The sequence below is a fragment of the Podarcis gaigeae genome (genome assembly GCF_964106915.1).
Source record: "Podarcis gaigeae genome assembly, chromosome: 2".
NCBI lineage: Eukaryota > Metazoa > Chordata > Lepidosauria > Squamata > Lacertidae > Podarcis > Podarcis gaigeae.
The window spans coordinates 115078987-115097541 of record NC_139679.1 but is presented as its reverse complement, the minus strand read 5'-3'; the positions used below and the strand labels follow the sequence as shown (position 1 = coordinate 115097541).

General features: G+C 47.0%; 2 protein-coding genes across 3 annotated transcripts in view; one reads left to right on the top strand and one right to left on the bottom strand.

The window, feature by feature from the left end:
- Window positions 1-2092: 2092 nt before the first annotated feature.
- LOC310837241 (uncharacterized protein) lies at window positions 2093-18460 on the bottom strand. Of its 2 annotated transcripts, XM_083723455.1 has the most exons (6): window positions 17752-18458; window positions 12130-12511; window positions 9364-9477; window positions 8334-8453; window positions 7117-7218; window positions 2093-5768 (listed from the first exon to the last, which is right to left on the bottom strand). In XM_083723455.1, the coding sequence occupies exons 2-6, from the start codon at window positions 12293-12295 to the stop codon at window positions 3460-3462; spliced, it is 2811 nt and encodes a 936-aa protein (XP_083579581.1). In that variant the 5' UTR covers window positions 12296-12511; window positions 17752-18458; the 3' UTR covers window positions 2093-3459. The 2 variants fall into 2 exon arrangements, with proteins under 2 accessions (XP_083579581.1, XP_083579582.1); XM_083723456.1 differs by lacking the exon at window positions 12130-12511 and having other exon boundaries at window positions 17752-18460.
- The window catches only part of LOC310837260 (uncharacterized protein), a 29683-nt gene continuing 21864 nt past the window's right edge, over window positions 10737-18555 (top strand). The window contains exon 1 of the mRNA XM_083723509.1: window positions 10737-10755. The gene's annotated coding sequence lies outside the window, so the exon portion shown is untranslated. The remainder of the gene's footprint in view (window positions 10756-18555) is intronic.

Below are 18555 nucleotides of genomic sequence, written 5' to 3'. Positions count from 1 at the left end.
GTACACTGGGGCCCTGATTAATTTTCTATGGCATTTTGGGGCATTGATTATTGGGCATAGCAAGTTGCGGTCGCGTGGAATTTGTGCTTTGTGACTGTTTGAGGTGGGGGTTTTTTCTTGGGAGGCTGGGCGGCGCGAAGAGAGGGATTATTTTTATAATGACGAGGATGACATTGGGCCCTCATTATTAATTATTATTTGCATCAGGCACTGATTATGATTTATGGTTTACTGGGGCCCTGGTTAATTTTCTGTGGCATTTTGTGGCATTGATTATTGGGCATAGCAAGTCGCGGTCGCGTGGAATTCCACGTGGAGTTAGTTGCCTGAAGCCCCTTTTTAGTTGCTTGAAGCCCCTTTTTAAACTTAAGCAGGGGAAAGTTTGGTGAAAGTTTGGTGAATTGCTGCCAAGGAGTGTGGTGGAGTCTCCTTCTTTGGAGGTCTTTAAGCAGAGGCTTGACAACCATATCTCAGGAGTGCTCTGATGGTGTTTCCTGCTTGGCAGGGGGTTGGACTCGATGGAGTCCTGTCGATCTTCGGTTCCACATATGTATGTGAGCAGGTCTTCTCCAACATGAACTATATTAAAAACAAACACCGATCACGCCTCACAGATGACAGCTTGCAAGCCTGTGTGAAAATGAAGGTGACGTCTTACAGCCCTGATGTGCAGACACTGAGCACTGAGGTTCAGGAGCAAAAGTCCCATTAACCTGGTTACCTGGTTGTAAATTAAATATTTTAATTAGCTATTTGTCCTTTTTTCTTGAGATTGACAGCTGACTGCACGATCCTGTATATACAGCATTAAGGCAAGAAACAATATATACAGTGTTATATTTGTTTTAAATGTTGCAATGTTTTTGCGGCTCCCAGTTGTTGTTGTTTTTTGGGAAACGGGTCCAAGTGGCTCTTTTTGTCTTAAAGGTTGCAGACCCCTGCCCCAGCCACTCTGGGTGGCACCCAACAGAGGACTGAAAACAGAATAAAACTTCAAACATTAAAAACTTCCCTAAACAGGGCTGCCATCTGTCTTCTAAAAGTCAGATAGTTGTTTATTTCCTTGACATCTGAGGGGAGGGTGTTCCACAGGGCAGGTGCCACAACTGAGAAGGCCCTCTGCCTGGTTCCCTGTACCTTCACTTCTCACAGTGAGGGAACCGCCAGACAGCCCTCTGAGCTGGACCGCAGTGCCTGGGCTGAGCGATGGGGGTGGAGATGCTCCTTCAGGTATACCGGGCCAAGGCTTTCTGTCAACAAATAGTATAATCCCATTTGGGTGGTGTAACCTCCAACATTGATTTTAGCTGTAGACCAAAGAGATCTTGAGGGCCATGGATTCGAAATTAAAATGCACTCCTATACTTCTACCTAGAAGTCCCATTGATTTCAATTGGATTTACTCCCAGGTAAGCATGTATAGGGGACACAGGTGGTGCTGTGGGTTAAAGCCTCAGCGCCTAGGACTTGCCGATCGAAAGGTCGGTGGTTCGAATCCCTGCGGCGGGGTGTGCTCCCGCTGCTCGGTCCCAGCGCCTGCCAACCTAGCAGTTCGAAAGCACCTCCGGGTGCAAGTAGATAAATAGGGACCGCTTACCAGCGGGAAGGTAAACGGCGTTTCCGTGTGCGGCTCTGGCTCGCCAGAGCAGCGATGTCACGCTGGCCATGTGACCCGGAAGTGTCTCCGGACAGCGCTGGCCCCTGGCCTCTTGAGTGAGATGGGCGCACAACCCCAGAGTCTGTCAAGACTGGCCCCTACCCGCAGGGGTACCTTTACCTTTACCTTTAAGCATGTATAGGATTGCAACCTGAGGTCAGGCATAAGACTGTTAAGAGGATTATCTGTATGGTGACCTTGGCATTAAAAAAAATTGTCAATGCACTCAAAATCTACATTTATACAATTTATACAATGCATAATTCCTAAAAAAAAAAATCGGCAATTTGCATCATTCTTGTTTTGCTAGTCAAGGGATCTTTGAGACCCTGTAGTCTTGCCCTCAACCAAGGGAAATAGATCTGGCTTCTCAGATTTCAGCAAGCACTTCCCAAAGAGTTGTTCAAAGCCATAAGGACTAATAACTTGCACTTATTTTTCTATTTTTAAAAAAATGTTTATTTGAGCAATAATATTCGTAAGCTGCCCACTAACATAGTTGCCCGGGCAGCTTCCAGTTACAATAAAACAAATCAAATATAGAGCAGAGAATAATACCAGCTTAACAACAACAACAAAAAATAAACCTCAGCAACACCCAAAATGTGAAAGCTGGATGCTTCTAGAGGCTGATGGCATTTTTATGTACTTCTCAGGAATTGTGGCTTACACACAACCCCTGAATCTTAAACTGAATTTAAATCCAGGTGTTAAGAAAAGCTTCTGTTCTATATCAATGGACAGCAAAAGAGAGCTCAAATATTTGAAAGGGCATATTCTCAATCAGCCCCACCGTCATCAACCCCCCACCCCCAAAGTGGATCTACTTTAGCAGAGAATATTCTGAAAGTGGATCTGTTCCAGAGCAGATCTGTGGGATTCCACACCAACACACCAATGACGCCTTAAGTGGGGGACTACCGCAACTGTCCATCGCTTTCATACAGGCAGGATCTGACCATGGGGACTGGCCACCTCAACCAAATCTGGAAGTGGTTCTTTGATGAAACCCTGTTATGACTTGAACGGCTTCCCTCGCTTTCAGATGGTGGCACAGACTTTGTGCCCCTGGCCAGCCCAGGAGACCCAGACTACACATGAACCTTCCAGATGGCAAAAGACCGGCAATTGCAGAATAGAATTATCAGAGCGGGATTTGCCCTGAAAACATCTAATTTCAGATCTGCAAGAATGGAGTCTTGTAATAGTTTCCCATGCTGTTGGATGTAGCCAGCCAAACTAAGTGCTCTCCGCGAACTTTCGCTTATACCCCTACAATTAATTCCCCCGTGGGAACATTGCAAGAGTTAAAAAGTTTTTGTTCTGAAGTGCGGTACTGCAATGAAGCAAAACGAGAAAAGCGAAAGGTAACGGGGCGTACGTATTAAGAACACAGAGCTCAAGGATGAGGTCTGTGGGGTGAGGAACTGAAGATCACACTAACTAGCCACCAGGAAATTAGTGCTTTTTCCACTAGACTGGACTGCTAGAGGCCTGGTGTGTGTGTGTGCTGATCCTCCATATGCAAAATTCCCCGTAGATAGAAACATAACATGCCCAAGTTCCTTTTATTGATGTGCTAATTCTCTATGTGCAGGAAGATCTTGCCCCCAAATTATGGAACCTTCAACTATGTGAACACCCCACAGCAGTGTAAAATTGTACAGGCCAGAAAAAGCTCTATCACATGACCCAAAGGGAAGATAAAGCCTGTCGTGGTATATCCTGCATTGTTTCCTATGGCACAGCAGGAAATAATTTGCTGTGAGGTTTCTTCCTACTCTACCAAAGCACGAATCTTTCTAGAGTTGCTCTCCGGTGTGACTTTTCTGATGCCTGATCAGATTCGACCGGTCGCCGAAACTCTTCCCGCAGTCCGAGCATTTGAACGGCTTCTCTCCCGTGTGGGTCCTCTCGTGCGCGAGCAAGTTGGCGCTCTGGTTGAACCCTTTCCCGCAGCTGGAGCACTTGTAGGGCTTCTCTCCCGTGTGGGTCCTCTCGTGTTTGATCAGGCTCGACTTGTAAGGGAAGCTTTTCCCGCAGCTGGGGCATCCGTACGGCTTCTCCCCCGTGTGAGTTCTCTTGTGGACGGCGAGAGTCGTTTTGTTGGTGAAGGTTTTCCCGCAGTAAGCACACTTATACGGCCTCTCCCCCGTGTGCGTCCTCTCGTGAACGACGAGGTTCCGTCTCTCGTGGAAGCTTTTCCCGCACTCGGAACATTTATAGGGTTTCTCTTCCGCCTGGGCCCCTACGTATCTCGTCAGGGCTGAGTCGCCGCCGGAACTTTCCCCGCCGTTGGAGTATGGATTCGTTTTCTCCCCTTTGTGGGTCCTCTCGTGCCTGAGGAGATTCGACCTCTGAATGAAGCTTTTCCCGCAATCTGGGCAGGCATGCGGCTTCTCCCCCGTGTGAGTTCTCTCGTGCTTAACCAGGCTCGATTTGCTGGTGAAGCCTTTCCCGCAACCCAAGCACCCGTACGGCTTTTCTCCGGTGTGAGTCCTCTCGTGCACGACGAGGCTTGACTTGTTCGTGAAGCTTTTCCTGCAGGTGCGGCACCGGTAAGGTTTCTCTCCCGTGTGGGTCTTCTTGTGCTTCACGAGGTTGCGCCCGTCGTTGAAGCACCTCCCACAATCGGAGCACTTGTGGGGCTTTTCCCCCGTGTGGGTCCTCTGGTGCACAATGAAGTTGGATCTCTGGCCGAAGCTCTTCTCGCACTCCAAACACTGGTAAAGTTTCTTCCTGGTGTGGGCTCTCTCGTGGATGAGGAGCTTGTACTTCAAGTTGTAGGCCCGGCCACAGTAAGCGCACTTGTACAGGCTCTCTCCATTGTGAGTTCTCTCATGCGCGAGGCGCTTCAATTTCTGGATGACGCTTTTCCCACAGGCCGAAAACCAATATGGCTTCCCTCCCGCTTGCGTCTTCTTGTGCCTGAGGAGGGCCGACCTATAGCTGAACCTTTTCCCGCAGTCGGAGCACACGTATGGCTTCTCTCCTCGATGGGCCCTCTCGTGTCTGACCAGGCTCGATTTGTCAACGAAGCTTTTCCCACAGGCAGAGCACGGGTACGGTTTCTCTCCCGTGTGGCTTCTTTCGTGGATGACGAGGCTCAAGTTGTGGTTGAACCTTTTCCCGCACTTTGAGCACTGAAAGGACTCTTCTTCCTTGTGCATTACCTCGTGGGCGTGAAGGTGCGACCTCTGAACGAAGCCTTTCCCGCACTCGGCGCATTTGTAAGGCTTCTCGCCCGTGTGGGTCCTCTCGTGGATGAGGAAGTTGGACCTCTGGATGAAGCCCTTTCCGCAGTGCGAGCACTTGAACGGCCTCTCCCCGGCCTCCATCTTCTCGTGCCTCAGAAGAGCCGACTTGTGGCGGAAATTCTTCCCGCACTCTGAGCATTTGTACGGCTTCTCTCCCGTGTGGGTCCTCTCGTGCCGGGTCAGGATCGACCTCTGGCTGAAGCTCCTCCCGCACTCGGCACACCGGTGCGGCTTCTCCCCCGTGTGGGTCTTCTTGTGCCGTACGAGGCTCGACCTCTGTGTGAAGCTCTTCTCGCAGTCTGGGCATGGGTACACCTTCTCCCCCACGTGGCTCCTTTCGTGAACGACGAGGTTGAGGCTGTGGTTGAATCTCTTCCCGCACTTTGTGCACTGGTAGGGCTGCTCGGGCTTATGCGTCATCTCGTGTACCAGCAGGTGCCACCTCTGGACGAAGCTTTTCCCGCAGTCCGAGCACAGGTACGGTTTCTCGCCGGTGTGGATTCTCTCGTGGATGAGGAAGTTGGACCTCTGGATGAAGCCCTTTCCACAGTGAGAGCATTCGTATGGCCTCTCCCCGGCCTCCATCTTCTCATGCCTGAGAAGCGCCGACTTGTGGCGGAAATTCTTCCCGCACTCTGAGCATTTGTACGGCTTCTCTCCCGTGTGGGTCCTCTCATGCCTGGTCAGGATCGACCTCTGGCTGAAGCTCCTCCCGCACTCTGCGCATTCGTAGGGCTTCTCTCCCGTGTGCGTCTTCTCGTGTCGCACGAGGCTAGACCTCTGCGTGAAGCTTTTCCCGCAGTCTGAGCATTTATTCTCTTTCTCCTCCGTGCACCTTTTTCTATGGTCCTCTTCTGTTGGGATAAAGGGAAGCAAACGAGTGAACAAGCAAGTTTGGGAAGGGAAACTGTACAATGTGTTATCTTAACAAAGGGTATGAATCTACTTATGTTGTCATGCAAGCGGAACGCCTACTTGCTCAACAAATAAGATAGTTCAGTTGGCATGGCATAAAACTCTTCATCTCAGGGTCATGAGTTCGAGTCTCACCTTGGGGAAAAGATTCCTGCATTCTGGGCCATTTGTCAAATTTTTAGAGACAACTATATGTACTTGGGCCCTGGATTCTTATTATAGCCTGGATAGCTCAGTTGGTTAGAGTGTGATGCTGATAACGCCAAGGTTGCAGGTTTGATTCCTGTATAGAGCAGCTGCATATTCCTGCATTGCAGGGGGTTGGACTAGATGATCCTCAAAGTCCCTTCCAACACTATTATTATTATTATTATTATTAATAATAATAATACAGTGGTACCTTGGAAGTCGAATGGAATTGGAAGCCGCGGAAGTCATGTTGGACATTTGGGTTCCAAATAACATTTGCAAACCGGAGCACTCACTTCCGGGTTTGCAGCGTTTGGGAGCCAAAATGTTTGACTCGCAAGGTGTTTGGGATCCAAGGTATGACTGTATTAGTATTATCCCTTTCCACAGATGGGTCTCAAGGCAATGTATAATAAAAACTTTTAAAAGTTAAAAGCAGCACAAAGACAAACAGATATATTTATCCAAAACAAAGCAGACATCCAGGGCAGGGCCCCAATCATTCAACTGGGAAAACCCACTGGAACAGAAATATCTTCAATTGTTTCTAGAAAGTGCAGATAGTGGCCACTAGTCATTAACTAGACAAGAAAACTATTCCACAGCGCCTGGAGGAGGATCACACTTTTTCTTCACTTCTGTTGTTTTTGGAGACACATGTACATAACTCCACACAAATACACTCCCTTCCAGCAAACACAGAAGTTGTGCGTGACAGCAAAGTGTAAATCAAGAGTCTAGCTTTACTTTGCGGATGGGGCGAGCATTATGAGAAAAGAGTAGAATTTTGTGAGTATCTGAGGGGCAGTTAATGTGCTGCTTATTATGAAGCCTCTCTGTGCCTGTAGTAGTCTTTGGTTCCAACAGTCACTACAGGCAGCTGTCGCTGGAGATTATCCTTCCACTTCGAAGCTTGCCCTGCATGTTGGGCGCAGAGAGAGCTGCTGCTGAAAATCAAGGCACAAATTCGATTTTGATTTTGCAAAAAGCAGTATATCAGTAGATATTGTTGACCTGTCTCTCTAACAGTTATTTTAATAGGATCTTGGAAGAGTGCTTTTATTTAGGGATCCAGACTCAGCTAAATAAACCTCTCACCTGAGTGGGCAGGTGGGGATGTTTCGTTTTCCTCAGAGCCCTGGTGATACACCACCCAAAGCTCGTCATCTTCTTCCTTCTTGATTATCACAGCAGAAAACCCTGGTTGGTGGGGAAGACACTTGTTAGTATATTGATTTCAGTACGGGACTTCCGATTTTCAAAACACTCCCCCTGCATCATCTAGTTGCAATCTTTACAAACAGCCCAACAAGCCCCACCCCCATTTAACAGATGGGAAGACTGAGGCTGGGATACAAGTGGCTTGCCTAAAGGCCAGCTACTAAGTTGATGGCAGAGGTGAGATTTAAACCAGGATTTCCCTTAACAGCCGCTATGCCGTGCAAGTTGTCCTAAGTGCGGAATGATATCCTGACCCCCAACAACGGGTTTCCAGGAAGACCCCTTCACCTCTCCCCCAAATCCCAGGGCATCTCATGAATCGGATTATCCCATCCCTCACTCAAGATGGGACACAACATTGTGAAAATATTAACCATTGGGAAGCCAAAGAACCACAGAATCACGGCAACCATCCAAGAGCCTGAGAAGAATAATTTGGATTTGATATCCCGCTTTATCACTACCAAAGGAGTCTCAAAGCGGCTAACATTCTCTTTTCCCTTCCTCCCCCACAACAAACACTCTGTGAGGTGAGTGGGGCTGAGAGACTTCAAGAAGTGTGACTGGCCCAAGGTCACCCAGCAGCTGCATGTGGAGGAACAGAGACGCAAACCCGGTTCACCAGATTACGAGACTACCGCTCTTAACCACTACACCACACTGGCTCTCTGAGAGCCACCTTCGCTTGGGGGGTGACCTTTGGGGAAGGTGGGGCCTGAGATTGGTGTGTGGGGCCAAAGGCAAAAGTGGGTGGAGCAACAGGTGTGACTCTTACCTTTCTGTTTTAGGCTACATTCCAGCCAAGCAATATTCTGAGGTTTCCACAGCTACCCACACACATCTCTCCGTCCAGACTAACAAGAAGCGTTATCCCACACATTCCAGACAGGCAAAAGCACTTCTGCGTGGCCGGAACATGGCCTACTGTACAACGATAACAGTCACATCCACTGGTCCGCCCACTTCCCCCTCTGTCCCTGCCCATCGCTGGCAGGTGGCCCCTCGAAGGCTCTCAATGAGGCAATGTGGCCCTCGGAGGTGAGAAAAGTTCCCTGCCCCTGAATTATAAAGGCAGGTTTAAGGTTGCTCCTCACCCGTGGATACCGTTTCTCTTTCCTGGAGAGAGGAGTTCCGCGGATTCGCTCCTTGTTCCGATTTCTCCAGAAGCCACAGCTCCTCTTCCTGTTCCACCTTTATGATCACATCAGGAAACTCTGAAAAAGAGACATGTCCAGAGATTATACATTTTAGGGATATGATCCATGAAGAGATTAAAAAATTGATAAAGGTTTCATAGAACAAAAGGGCAGAAGCATACTTATTAGGAATTTTGGGTAAGGATATCCCCAAAGATAAAATCAACATATTTCTATACGCATCAACACCAGTGAGAATATTGGTAGCCAGCTAATGGAAAGGAAATACTGTTCCAACAAAAAGAGAATGGTTAAGTAAACTATGTGAGTATCTGGAGTTAATTGACGGACTTAATAAGGCACAAATCCAGAATTATGGTACAGAGACAATGGGATTGTCTAAATGAATATTTACACAAGCAGGGCTCAAATACGAAAGTTTGGTTGTGCTTAGACTAACCTTGTGAATAATATAAAGAATACAAAGAATTGATGGACTATGAAAGAACTTAAGGAAAGGAACTGAACAAAGAACAGATGTAAAGGTGAACTAGAAATTAAGAGACGTGTGGTGAATGCGGTGGAAGTCTTTTATAATATTTTAATTAGGATTTTTATAATGTAATGCTTAAAGTATAAATTTGGTATTATTGATGGATAGTAGTTTCTTCCCCTTTCTTTTTTCCTCTTTTCTTTTATCTTTCTTTTTTCTTTTCCTTTATCTGTTGTCTTTTTTCTTCTTTAGACTGCATTTGGTAAATATGTAGACGATTGTGTTTATATTGTTATGTATGGATTTTGTTTTGATTTTCCTTTTCTATTTACCTTGTAATATTTAATAAAACTAATAAAAATATTATAAATAAAGGAAACTCTGAAAAAGAAATATTAAAAGGGAATGAGGCCGAGAAGGTGGAGGGAGTCGATTTTGGGGTTTCGCTCCAGGACAAATGGTTTCTTTTCAATTAGCTTGTTTAAGCTCTCTCACCCTCTCCACCGTCCAACGGAATCTCCCTCTCCTTTTTGGCGGAAAGATCCGGAACCCATGGGTCTTCTCCAGGGTCAAGTCGAGAGAGCATGTCAGGTTCCGGAAGAGAAAAAGCTGAGGGGAAAGGAAAGAGGCAGACACAGTCAGAAGCAACATTTTTTTGTGTTTATAGCCATGTTAGCTCATATTCAGACTGTTGGTATTTGGAGACACACATACCCAGAATTCGGCTTTTCCACATTTATAGCGGGTTTAAAGGTTCTGTCACCCTAGTGCAACAAACACACTTTTTAAAAAACCAGACTTTTTGCAGGTTGGAAAGTAGATGGGGGGAAACATTAAAAATGAGCGGTGGTGAACAATCAACAGGAAGATGTGTAAACGCTCCCCAAGCAAATCAGGATAAGTGCAGGGCAAATGTTCATTGTCTTATACAGTGGTACCTCAGGTTACAGACGCTTCAGGTTACAGACTCCGCTAACCCAGAAATAGTACCTCGGGTTAAGAACTTTGCTTCAGGATGAGAACAGAAATTGTTCTCCGGCAGCGCAGCAGCAGCAGGAGGCCCCATTAGCTAAAGTGGTCCTTCAGGTTAAGAACAGTTTCAGGTTAAGAACGGACCTCAGGAACGAATTAAGTACTTATCCAGAGGTACCACTGTATCCTCTCTTTTAAAAAAAGAGCAACTCAATAATGACCAGGCATAGTCTAACCTCTGTGTTAAGTTTTGGGCAAGCAAATCAAGATGGAAGGTCAACGGGGGAAGGGGAAGGGGGGAGGGATTAATTCTTTGTTTTGTTCTTGCTTTTATTATGTATTTTGTGTTTTTTTAATCTTGCATTTTTATGTTGTGAACTTCATCTATGGATGAAGGGCGGTATACAAATACACACACACACACACACACACACACACACACATACAGAATAGGAAGTTGGTACCTTCCAGATGTTCTTGAACTTCCATAAAAACATAAGAACAGCCTTGCTGGATCAGATCAACAGTTCGCACAGATACCAAATGATGCCTTTTTCTAATCATTGCACCTTTATTATTTTGTACCATTGTTTATTTTCAACAAGAAGATAAGGAGAGTCTCCTGTCATCGTGTCCAACCAGATGCCTGGGGGACGATGACTGAAAAACAGCCCTTTCCTCCACCAACCTTGCCGTTTCCAGCAACTGATATTCCTGTTGGCTACCCCTAGCGTGTAGGATTTTGAAGTGACCATACACTGAAGTTATTCCCCCCATAATTTCTTTAAACTTTATGTGCTTCTTTTGGTTTCAGACTCCTGCCCAGATCAGTACAGTGGTACCTCGGGTTACAGATGCTTCAGGTTACATACACTTCAGGTTACAGACCCCGCTAACCCAGAAATATTACCTCGGGTTAAGAACTTTGCTACAAGATGAGAACAGAAATTGGGCTCCAGTGGCGCGGCGGCAGCAGGAGGCCCCATTAGCTAAAGTGGTGCTTCAGGTTAAGAACAGTTTCAGGTTAAGGACGGATCTCCGGAACGAATTAAATACTTAACCTGAGGTACCACTGTATATTATTAATATTTCCACCTCACCCTTCCTCCCCAAAGGAGGCAATCTTTCCCCTGCCCCACACCTTTCGCTTCACTATAACTGCCCCACAGTTTTAAGTCTTTCTCAGTCTTCTTGGCATCAGTTGCCCCAGGCTCTGTACGCTTCTCTTGACGCTCTGTCTACCTGGTCCAGGTACACCTGCCACATAGCTATAGACAAGCCAGGCTTAAATCTGACACACCCCAGGGCTCACTTTATGTACATTAATTCTATTATTATTAATATTATTATTATTATTATTATTATTATTTGCAACAACCCTGTAAGGTAGGCTGGTATTGTTATCGCCGTATGACTCATTACCCAATTTATATCCTGCTCAAAACATGAGCAGCCAAGGCGGCTTGCTGAAAGCTAAAAAAGCTATAGGAATATGAATTAAAACTGGAAGCCACGTTTGAAGACGACTGGAAAACGTTTATTGAATAGATGGGAAATAATTGCATACAGCTGAAAACACTGGCAGCATTAAGGATAAATTCAACAGTGTAAATAAGTTTTGATGGCTGTAATAACTGAACACCGAATGGTTTAGTTTATGTAAAATATGCAAGGATTTATGTTATGCAAAATGAACCATGGAAAGGGAAGAAGGGAAATCGTTGATGTTTTAAGGTTGTTTAAACTGCCCTGAGACCCCCCAGGTATAGGGTGGTATGTAAATTCTAACAACAACAACAGAGACTAAAGCTGTGAGGAAGAAAGTAAGTCAGGCGTTTTCCCGAAAGACGGGGAAGGGGCAAGCAGTATATGCAAATACTGACAAAATGATGGACAAATAAACAAGCGAATGGACAAACAAGTAAGTAAATAAATAAAACCCCAGTGTTATTTGGGGGACTGTGATTTTTGGAGCACCACCACACTTCTGATCTTCTCGGTGCACAATATGCACACTGCTTTTGTTTCCAGATTCACCGCATTTAGACGAGAGGCGCTTATCCTCCCGCTGCTGCCTCTCGATTTCTTTGTCTGCAGCAAATCTAAACGGAATAGGGGTAGTGGGGAAGGGGTGCGGGGCTCAGGGGCGAGGATGCGCTGCAAAAGGAAGACCCTTTGATTTTGTGGGGGAAGAGGTTTGCTTTCCGCCCCCCCCCCCAACTCATCTCTCCTACCTCTTCTTCTCTCTTCCCCTTTAAAATGCAGGTCCCCCTCTTCTCTTTCACTCACCCGCTCCTTGCAGCCTTTGCATTGCAGCCTCTGCGAATCTTGCAAACCCCAAATTTCTGCAAGGCGGCGTTAAATCCCCCCCAAATCCAGAAAGGGGCGGGCGAGGGGGGGGAACACACAGGAAGGAGGTTCGCTTTTTTCTTTTTTGCACTTCCCCATCTCTCATATCTTTATCTGATCCTCTCTAGGAACAGGCGCTCTCTCCGCTTAACCCCTTGTTGAGTCCATGGGGCGGGAACGGAGAGCAGCTGTCCGCAGAAACGCCGCGTCCAAGCAAGTCCAGCCGATTGCATCTCCGCCGGGCGCTGGGTTCGAATCCCGCGCGCGCCGCAAATACTCTTGCGGTTGCGTAATCATGCGAGGAAGAAAGGGGCGGGGAAACCTGCGCATAATTTAAAATTAAAAGAAAATGTAAAAGAAAAGAATCGCAAAGTAGAGAAAGGGCAGAGAAGGAGGGGTCGGCTGGGAAGTGCATGAATGAGACTGAGGGTGTTCTCTGTGTTGTATTATTATTATTATTATTATTATTAAGAATAATTACCTGCCTTTCAACTTGAGGTTCAAAGGCAGATTACAACAATCCGAAATACAGTTTAAAGACTTTAAAAAATACTGTCAAAATTTATATTTTACAAAAACCAGCACTATCTCAGGTGTTGAAAGGAAAGGCCAGGGTAAAGAGATGAGTCTTCAGAATTCACCAAAAGCTATATAATGAAGTATCCAACTGCATAACGGACACCTGCGATTTCCCCAAAGCTGATTGAAACCTTAAGCAAGCAAAATTCAAGGGCTAAAAGTCGGGGTGGTTCAGAGGAGAATGAACCTCAAGTCTCCTCATCTCTCTCTTTCTAAATCATAGAATTGTAGAGTTGGACGGGATCACAAAGGCCCATCTAATGATTCAACCCCCTACAATGCAGGATTTTTTTTCAACTCTCTGAGCTATCTCCAGATATATTTTTTTACTTTGCTCATAGTGTGGCTGGCTGCACTTCAAAGCACTACACTTCGTTCAGGCCTGCTGGGAATTTTAGCTCTTGGGGGTGGGGTAAACTACAGTTCCCAGAATTCTTGGAGGGGAGACTACACCTTATGGGTTTTAGTGCTCACAGCCTTAATGGTGTTTTGCTGCAACACAGGACAGATGTTGTCCCCTCCAGATGTTGCAGGACTCCAGCTGCCACCAGCCTCAGCCAGAACGACCAATCATAAGAGATGCTGGGAGTTGTAGTTGGACACCATCGGGAGGGCCACGGGTTCCTCATTCCTGCTATCTTTCCACAAGGGCAGTTATCTTTCCACAAGGGCCAACATTGATGCCGAAATCCAGCATTGCCTGAGCTCTGCTAGTGCGGCTTTCTCCTGATTGAAGTGCAGAGTGTTTGAGGACCGGGACATTTGCAGGGAAACCAAAATGCTTTTTTACAAAGCTATTGTACTACCAACCTTACTTTATGCTTGTGAAACATGGACCACTTATAAACGCCATCTCCAACTCCTCGAAAGATTCCTTCAATGGTGTCTCTGAAAAATTGTACACATCACTTGGGAAGACAAGGCGAACTAATATCAGTGTACTGAAAGAAGCAAAGATCACCAGTGTTGAAGCAATGATTCTTCAACATCAACTTCGATGGACTGGTCGTCTTGTGCAGATGCCTGATGATCGTCTTCCAAAGCAACTACTCTATTCCGAACTTAAAAATTGGAAAGCGTAATGCTAGTGGTCTATAAAAGAGGTTTAAAGACTGTCTCAAGGCAAATCTAAAAAAATGTAGTATAAACACTGACAACTGGGAAACACTGGCCTGTGGGCGCTCCAGTTGGAGAACAGCCTTTACCAAAGGTGTCCTGGGCTTTGAAGACACTCGAACTCAGGACGCAAGGGAGAAACGTGCTAAGAGGAAGGCACGCTTGGCAAATCCACACCGTGATCAACTCCCACCTGGAAACCAATGTCCCCACTGTGGAAGGACGTGAGGATCCAGAACTGGCCTCCACAGTCACTTTCGGACTCATTGTTAAAACCGTGCATGGAAGACCATCTTACTCGGCTACGAGTGATTGCCAAAGAAGAAGAAAGAAGATTCCTGCTATAGCATAAAACATAGTATAAAACTCATAGCCCAACCCCCTGCAATCTCCAGTTTGAAGATGGCTGTCCTATCTCTGCTCAGTCTCCTCTTCCCCATGCTAAACATTCCCAGCTCCTTCAAGCTCTCTTTATAAGGCTTGGTTTCCAAACCCTCGGTCATTTGGGTTGCCCTCTTCTGCACACGTTCCAGCTTAACATCCGTCTTAAATTGTGGTGCCCGGAATTGGACACAATATTCCAGGTGTGGCCTGACCAAAGCAGAATAGAGTGGGACTATTACTTCCCTTGATCTGAACACTATACTTCTGTTGATGCAGCCTAGAATAGCATTAGCTGTTTTTGCTGCTGCATCACACTGTTGACTCACGTTAAGTTTGTGGTCCACCCAGACCCCTAGATCCTTTTCATATGTACTGCTAGGAAGCCAGGTGCCCCCCATCCTATATTTGTGCATCTGGTTGTTCTAGCCTAAGTGCAGAACCTTACATTAGTCCCTGTTGAACTTCATGTTGTTGTTGTTTTTTTAAATCATTCCAGTAGCACCTTAGAGACCAACCAAGTTTGTTATTGGTATGAGCTTTCATGTGCATGCACACTTCTTCAGATACCAGGAGAAAGTGTGACATAGTTTCCTTGCATATTCAGTAGGATAAGTGGATTGTAGAGGATTCTTAATTCTAAGACCCTTAGGTATAATGTCCAGGTTCTTGCATTTAGTCAGAAAGAAGATGTCAGTCTGTACCTGTGCAAGTTTCTTGGTGAGGCTGAGGGACTTCATTTTGTTAGCTTGTGCCCAGTTCTCCAATCTGTTAAGGTCATTCTGAATTCTGATTTTGACTTCTGCCGAATCAGCTACCCCTTCCAGTTTGCCCCTACTTGCTCCCACTGGAGAAAAAGAAGCCCTTCTTTCCCCATGGCAAGGTAGGGGGTACCGAAGAGCTTTCCCCCTCCTAAACGGGATGCTCTCTGCGTTTTCCACTTCTCCCTTTCTCTTGGCAAACTGAGAGCTCTCACCCTTTGAGGGCTCCAGTTATTTTTTCCTGGACTATAACTCCCATCATCCCTGGTATTGGCCATGCCGACTGGGGCTGATCAGAGCTGGAGTCCCATAGCACTCGGAGGTCCACAAATTTCTCCCATCTCAGCTTCAAGGGGCAGCTGCTCCTACGGAAAGGAAACCAAATTTGGCACCTGATTCACCCAGGGGATGCAATTCTACGCAAAAATATGCTGAAGGGCGACATTAAATAAAGTGTCTTTCTGGAAGCCGTATCCCTTTGAGCAGATAGGGATGGTGTGGTACTGAAGCAGCATGGGAAAGGCACTCTGCACATGTTCAGGGCTACTTCCGCCCGCAATATCCTTTCCTGTTGAAGGCGCGAATGGGCTTGAACCCTGGTTATAAGGGAAGCGGCGCGCGCTCCGCATCCCCTCCCGGGTCAGCCGCTTCCACGCGCGTTTCCTTCCTCGATGCAAAATGCTGTGCAGTGGATCGGCTTGCGCCTGATCCGGGTTCGCTCCAGTCACATGATGGGAAGCGGAAAAAAGAGCAAGCCCCGAAACGAAGCTGCCAGGAGTTGTGGAGACGCTAAGCGGTCGCTCTTGCTGGTCTTGAAAGCACCTTTTTAGAGAGAGAAAAAGAGCGATCTCCATTTGCTCTGGATGGATGTTAGAAAGAGGAGCCCGGGCTCGCTTCTGCAAGAAGCCTAAGGAGAAGCAGCGGCGGGGAGGAGAGCTCTGCTGGTGAGAAAGTGGCGGGGTTCGGATGGGGAAGAAATGACACCTTTCTTCCAAGGAGCTGCGCAAGGCTTCTCATTTGGATCTGCACAGGTAGGCTGGGCTGAAGGATGGTGACCGGCCGAAGATTCGCCCCCTCTATTCTGCGTTAAGTGTTATGACTGAGCAGGATTGGAACCCAGGTCTCCACAGCTCTGTGTCTATTCCCCCACACTCCCCAGTATGCACTGCATAGCGCCTCCGAAATAATACCTCTTTTCTGAACTGCTAGATCATAAAACATCAGGGCACTTTACTACTGCTGTTATGATTATTGCGATGTTAGAACATGGAACAGTTATAAAATGATACAAAGAACAATGCTAAATAAATAAATAAACAAACAATAGCCCTGCCAGAGTATTTCTATCTCCCCTCTTATTTGGCATCACCCTCCCATCACGACAGTCACAAACACATTGACAGGAGTGCCAGCAGGAGAGACAGATTGGTTCTGCTATTGCGTTTGCACCGTGCTGATCTCACCGCCAACCTGCCTTCCCAATATACCACAGCGCTGGCATGGATGGAAGGCCAGGTCAGCAGGGACACCCCACCGAACAATATTGATCGCTGCAACTATAGCATGTCACATTCCACTTTGTTTTTCTTCCAGCGTTAATACAATAAAGGTAAAGGGACCCCTGACCATTAGGTCCAGTCGTGGCCGACTCTGGGGTTGCGGCGCTCATCTCGCTTTACTGGCCGAGGGAGCCGGCGTACAGCTTCCGGGTCATGTGGCCAGCATGACTAAGCTACTTCTGGTGAACCAAAGCAGCGCACAGAAACGCCGTTTACCTTCCCGCCGGAGCAGTACCTATTTATCTACTTGCACTTTGACATGCTTTCGAACTGGGCGGTTGGCAGGAGCAGAGACCGAGCAACGGGAGCTCACCCCGTCGCGGGGATTCGAACCGCCGACCTTCTGATCGGCAAGTCCTAGGCTCAGTGGTTTAACCCACAGCGCCACCCGCGTCCCCATTAATACAATAGCCAGGAATAAAAATGGAGGCGGTGCATGCAGCACCATCAGTTCCAGGAGGGCAGCTCAAAGGAATCGGAGACCCTCATGTCATCCAAGATGGGGCCGCGAAGGAGTTTCTTTCTCAACCAGCTCTCCCCCCAGTTAAGGAGGAACCAGAGGAGAAAGTGTCGCAGCACTGGGAAGCCCAGTGGCAATTTCTTCTCCTCAGGGCTGCGTCATCTCATTCAGGAAGAGAAGTCGCTTGGCTGCCCGCATGTGTAGCAATAGCTCCTGAAGCGCTGCTGCCACACATCCAAAGCAGCGTCGCCCTGGTCCAGAAACACTTCCTTTATTTCCACAGAAGATGAGGGCAGCTGGGCCAGTTGGGCTTCTCCCAAAGGATCCTGGGAAGTGGTTTATTAAGGGTGCTGAGAGTTGTGAGGAGATATCTACTCCCCTCACCGAGCTACGATTCCCAGTGTGACTTGACAAGCAAACGCTTTCCCCAGGGAACTCTGGGAATTGTAGCTCTCAGTTTTAACCACTGTTCATATTTTATTGAACCATTCTTAGGGTTGCCATATGCCCGGGAATCTTCTTTTAAAAAGCTCAACAATTTGTTTTTGCCCTGATTTTCACTTCTTGAAATATGGCAACCCTAACCCTTCTATCTTGGAAGCACTGTTTTTATTATTATTTTAAAGTCTTCCATTAGGCAGAAACTACTTAAAAGTCTACTACAAATTCCATTTTGTTTGCATGTCTCTTATATAGGCACTGGTACCTTTTGAAGAGATGGTGGAGAATTCCTTCAAGACAGAATGGCCTACACCAGATGCCGCTGTAGAGTTTGATTCTTCCATGGAAACCACACAGGAAGATGTCGGGGAAGCCAGGTTGCTAGGTAGCAACTCTTTGGCCCTGAATTGTTGGACGGCACTCATCTGCTAGAGTAGGCGTAGACAGGGCCGGCCCTCCCATGAGGCAATATGAGGCAACCACCTCAGGCGACAGCATCTACGGTGGCAGCAGATCTGCCTTCCAAGGAATACATCATCTACTGCTGCTGTCATTGTGGCAGCAATGGCTGCAGCGCACTCCTTAAAAGCCAGTCCTGCTGCCTCCTCAACATCTCCCCGCACGGCGCCTCTACAGTGACCTCTTGGAGAATAGGAGGCACTGCTGGTCTCCTCCCTGATGGATTTTTGCTGATGCAGATCGTCACTCCCTGCCCCCAGCTTGTTCCTGAGGTAGATCCTCACTCTTCCTTACAGAGATCCCCTGTACAGGTTTCTCCCTATTAACGTTTAGCGATCTTCCTCTGTCCTTTTCACTTCAGACAGGTCACACAGACACAACACTGTCCTCCCCGGTATCTTGAGAAGCCTCTCTCAGCAGCCATTCTCCTTCTCACACAGAGAGAGAACACAAAAGCCGTTAAAAATGACAGTTACTGGAATAACAGTCACAACAGAATGGAATGCCTCTCTCATGTGATTCACAGTCAGCCAATCACATGAGAGCTACTGCCAGAGGAGGGGGAAAACCCATGTTAAAAGTACACAGTACCGTGGTATCTTGGGTTACA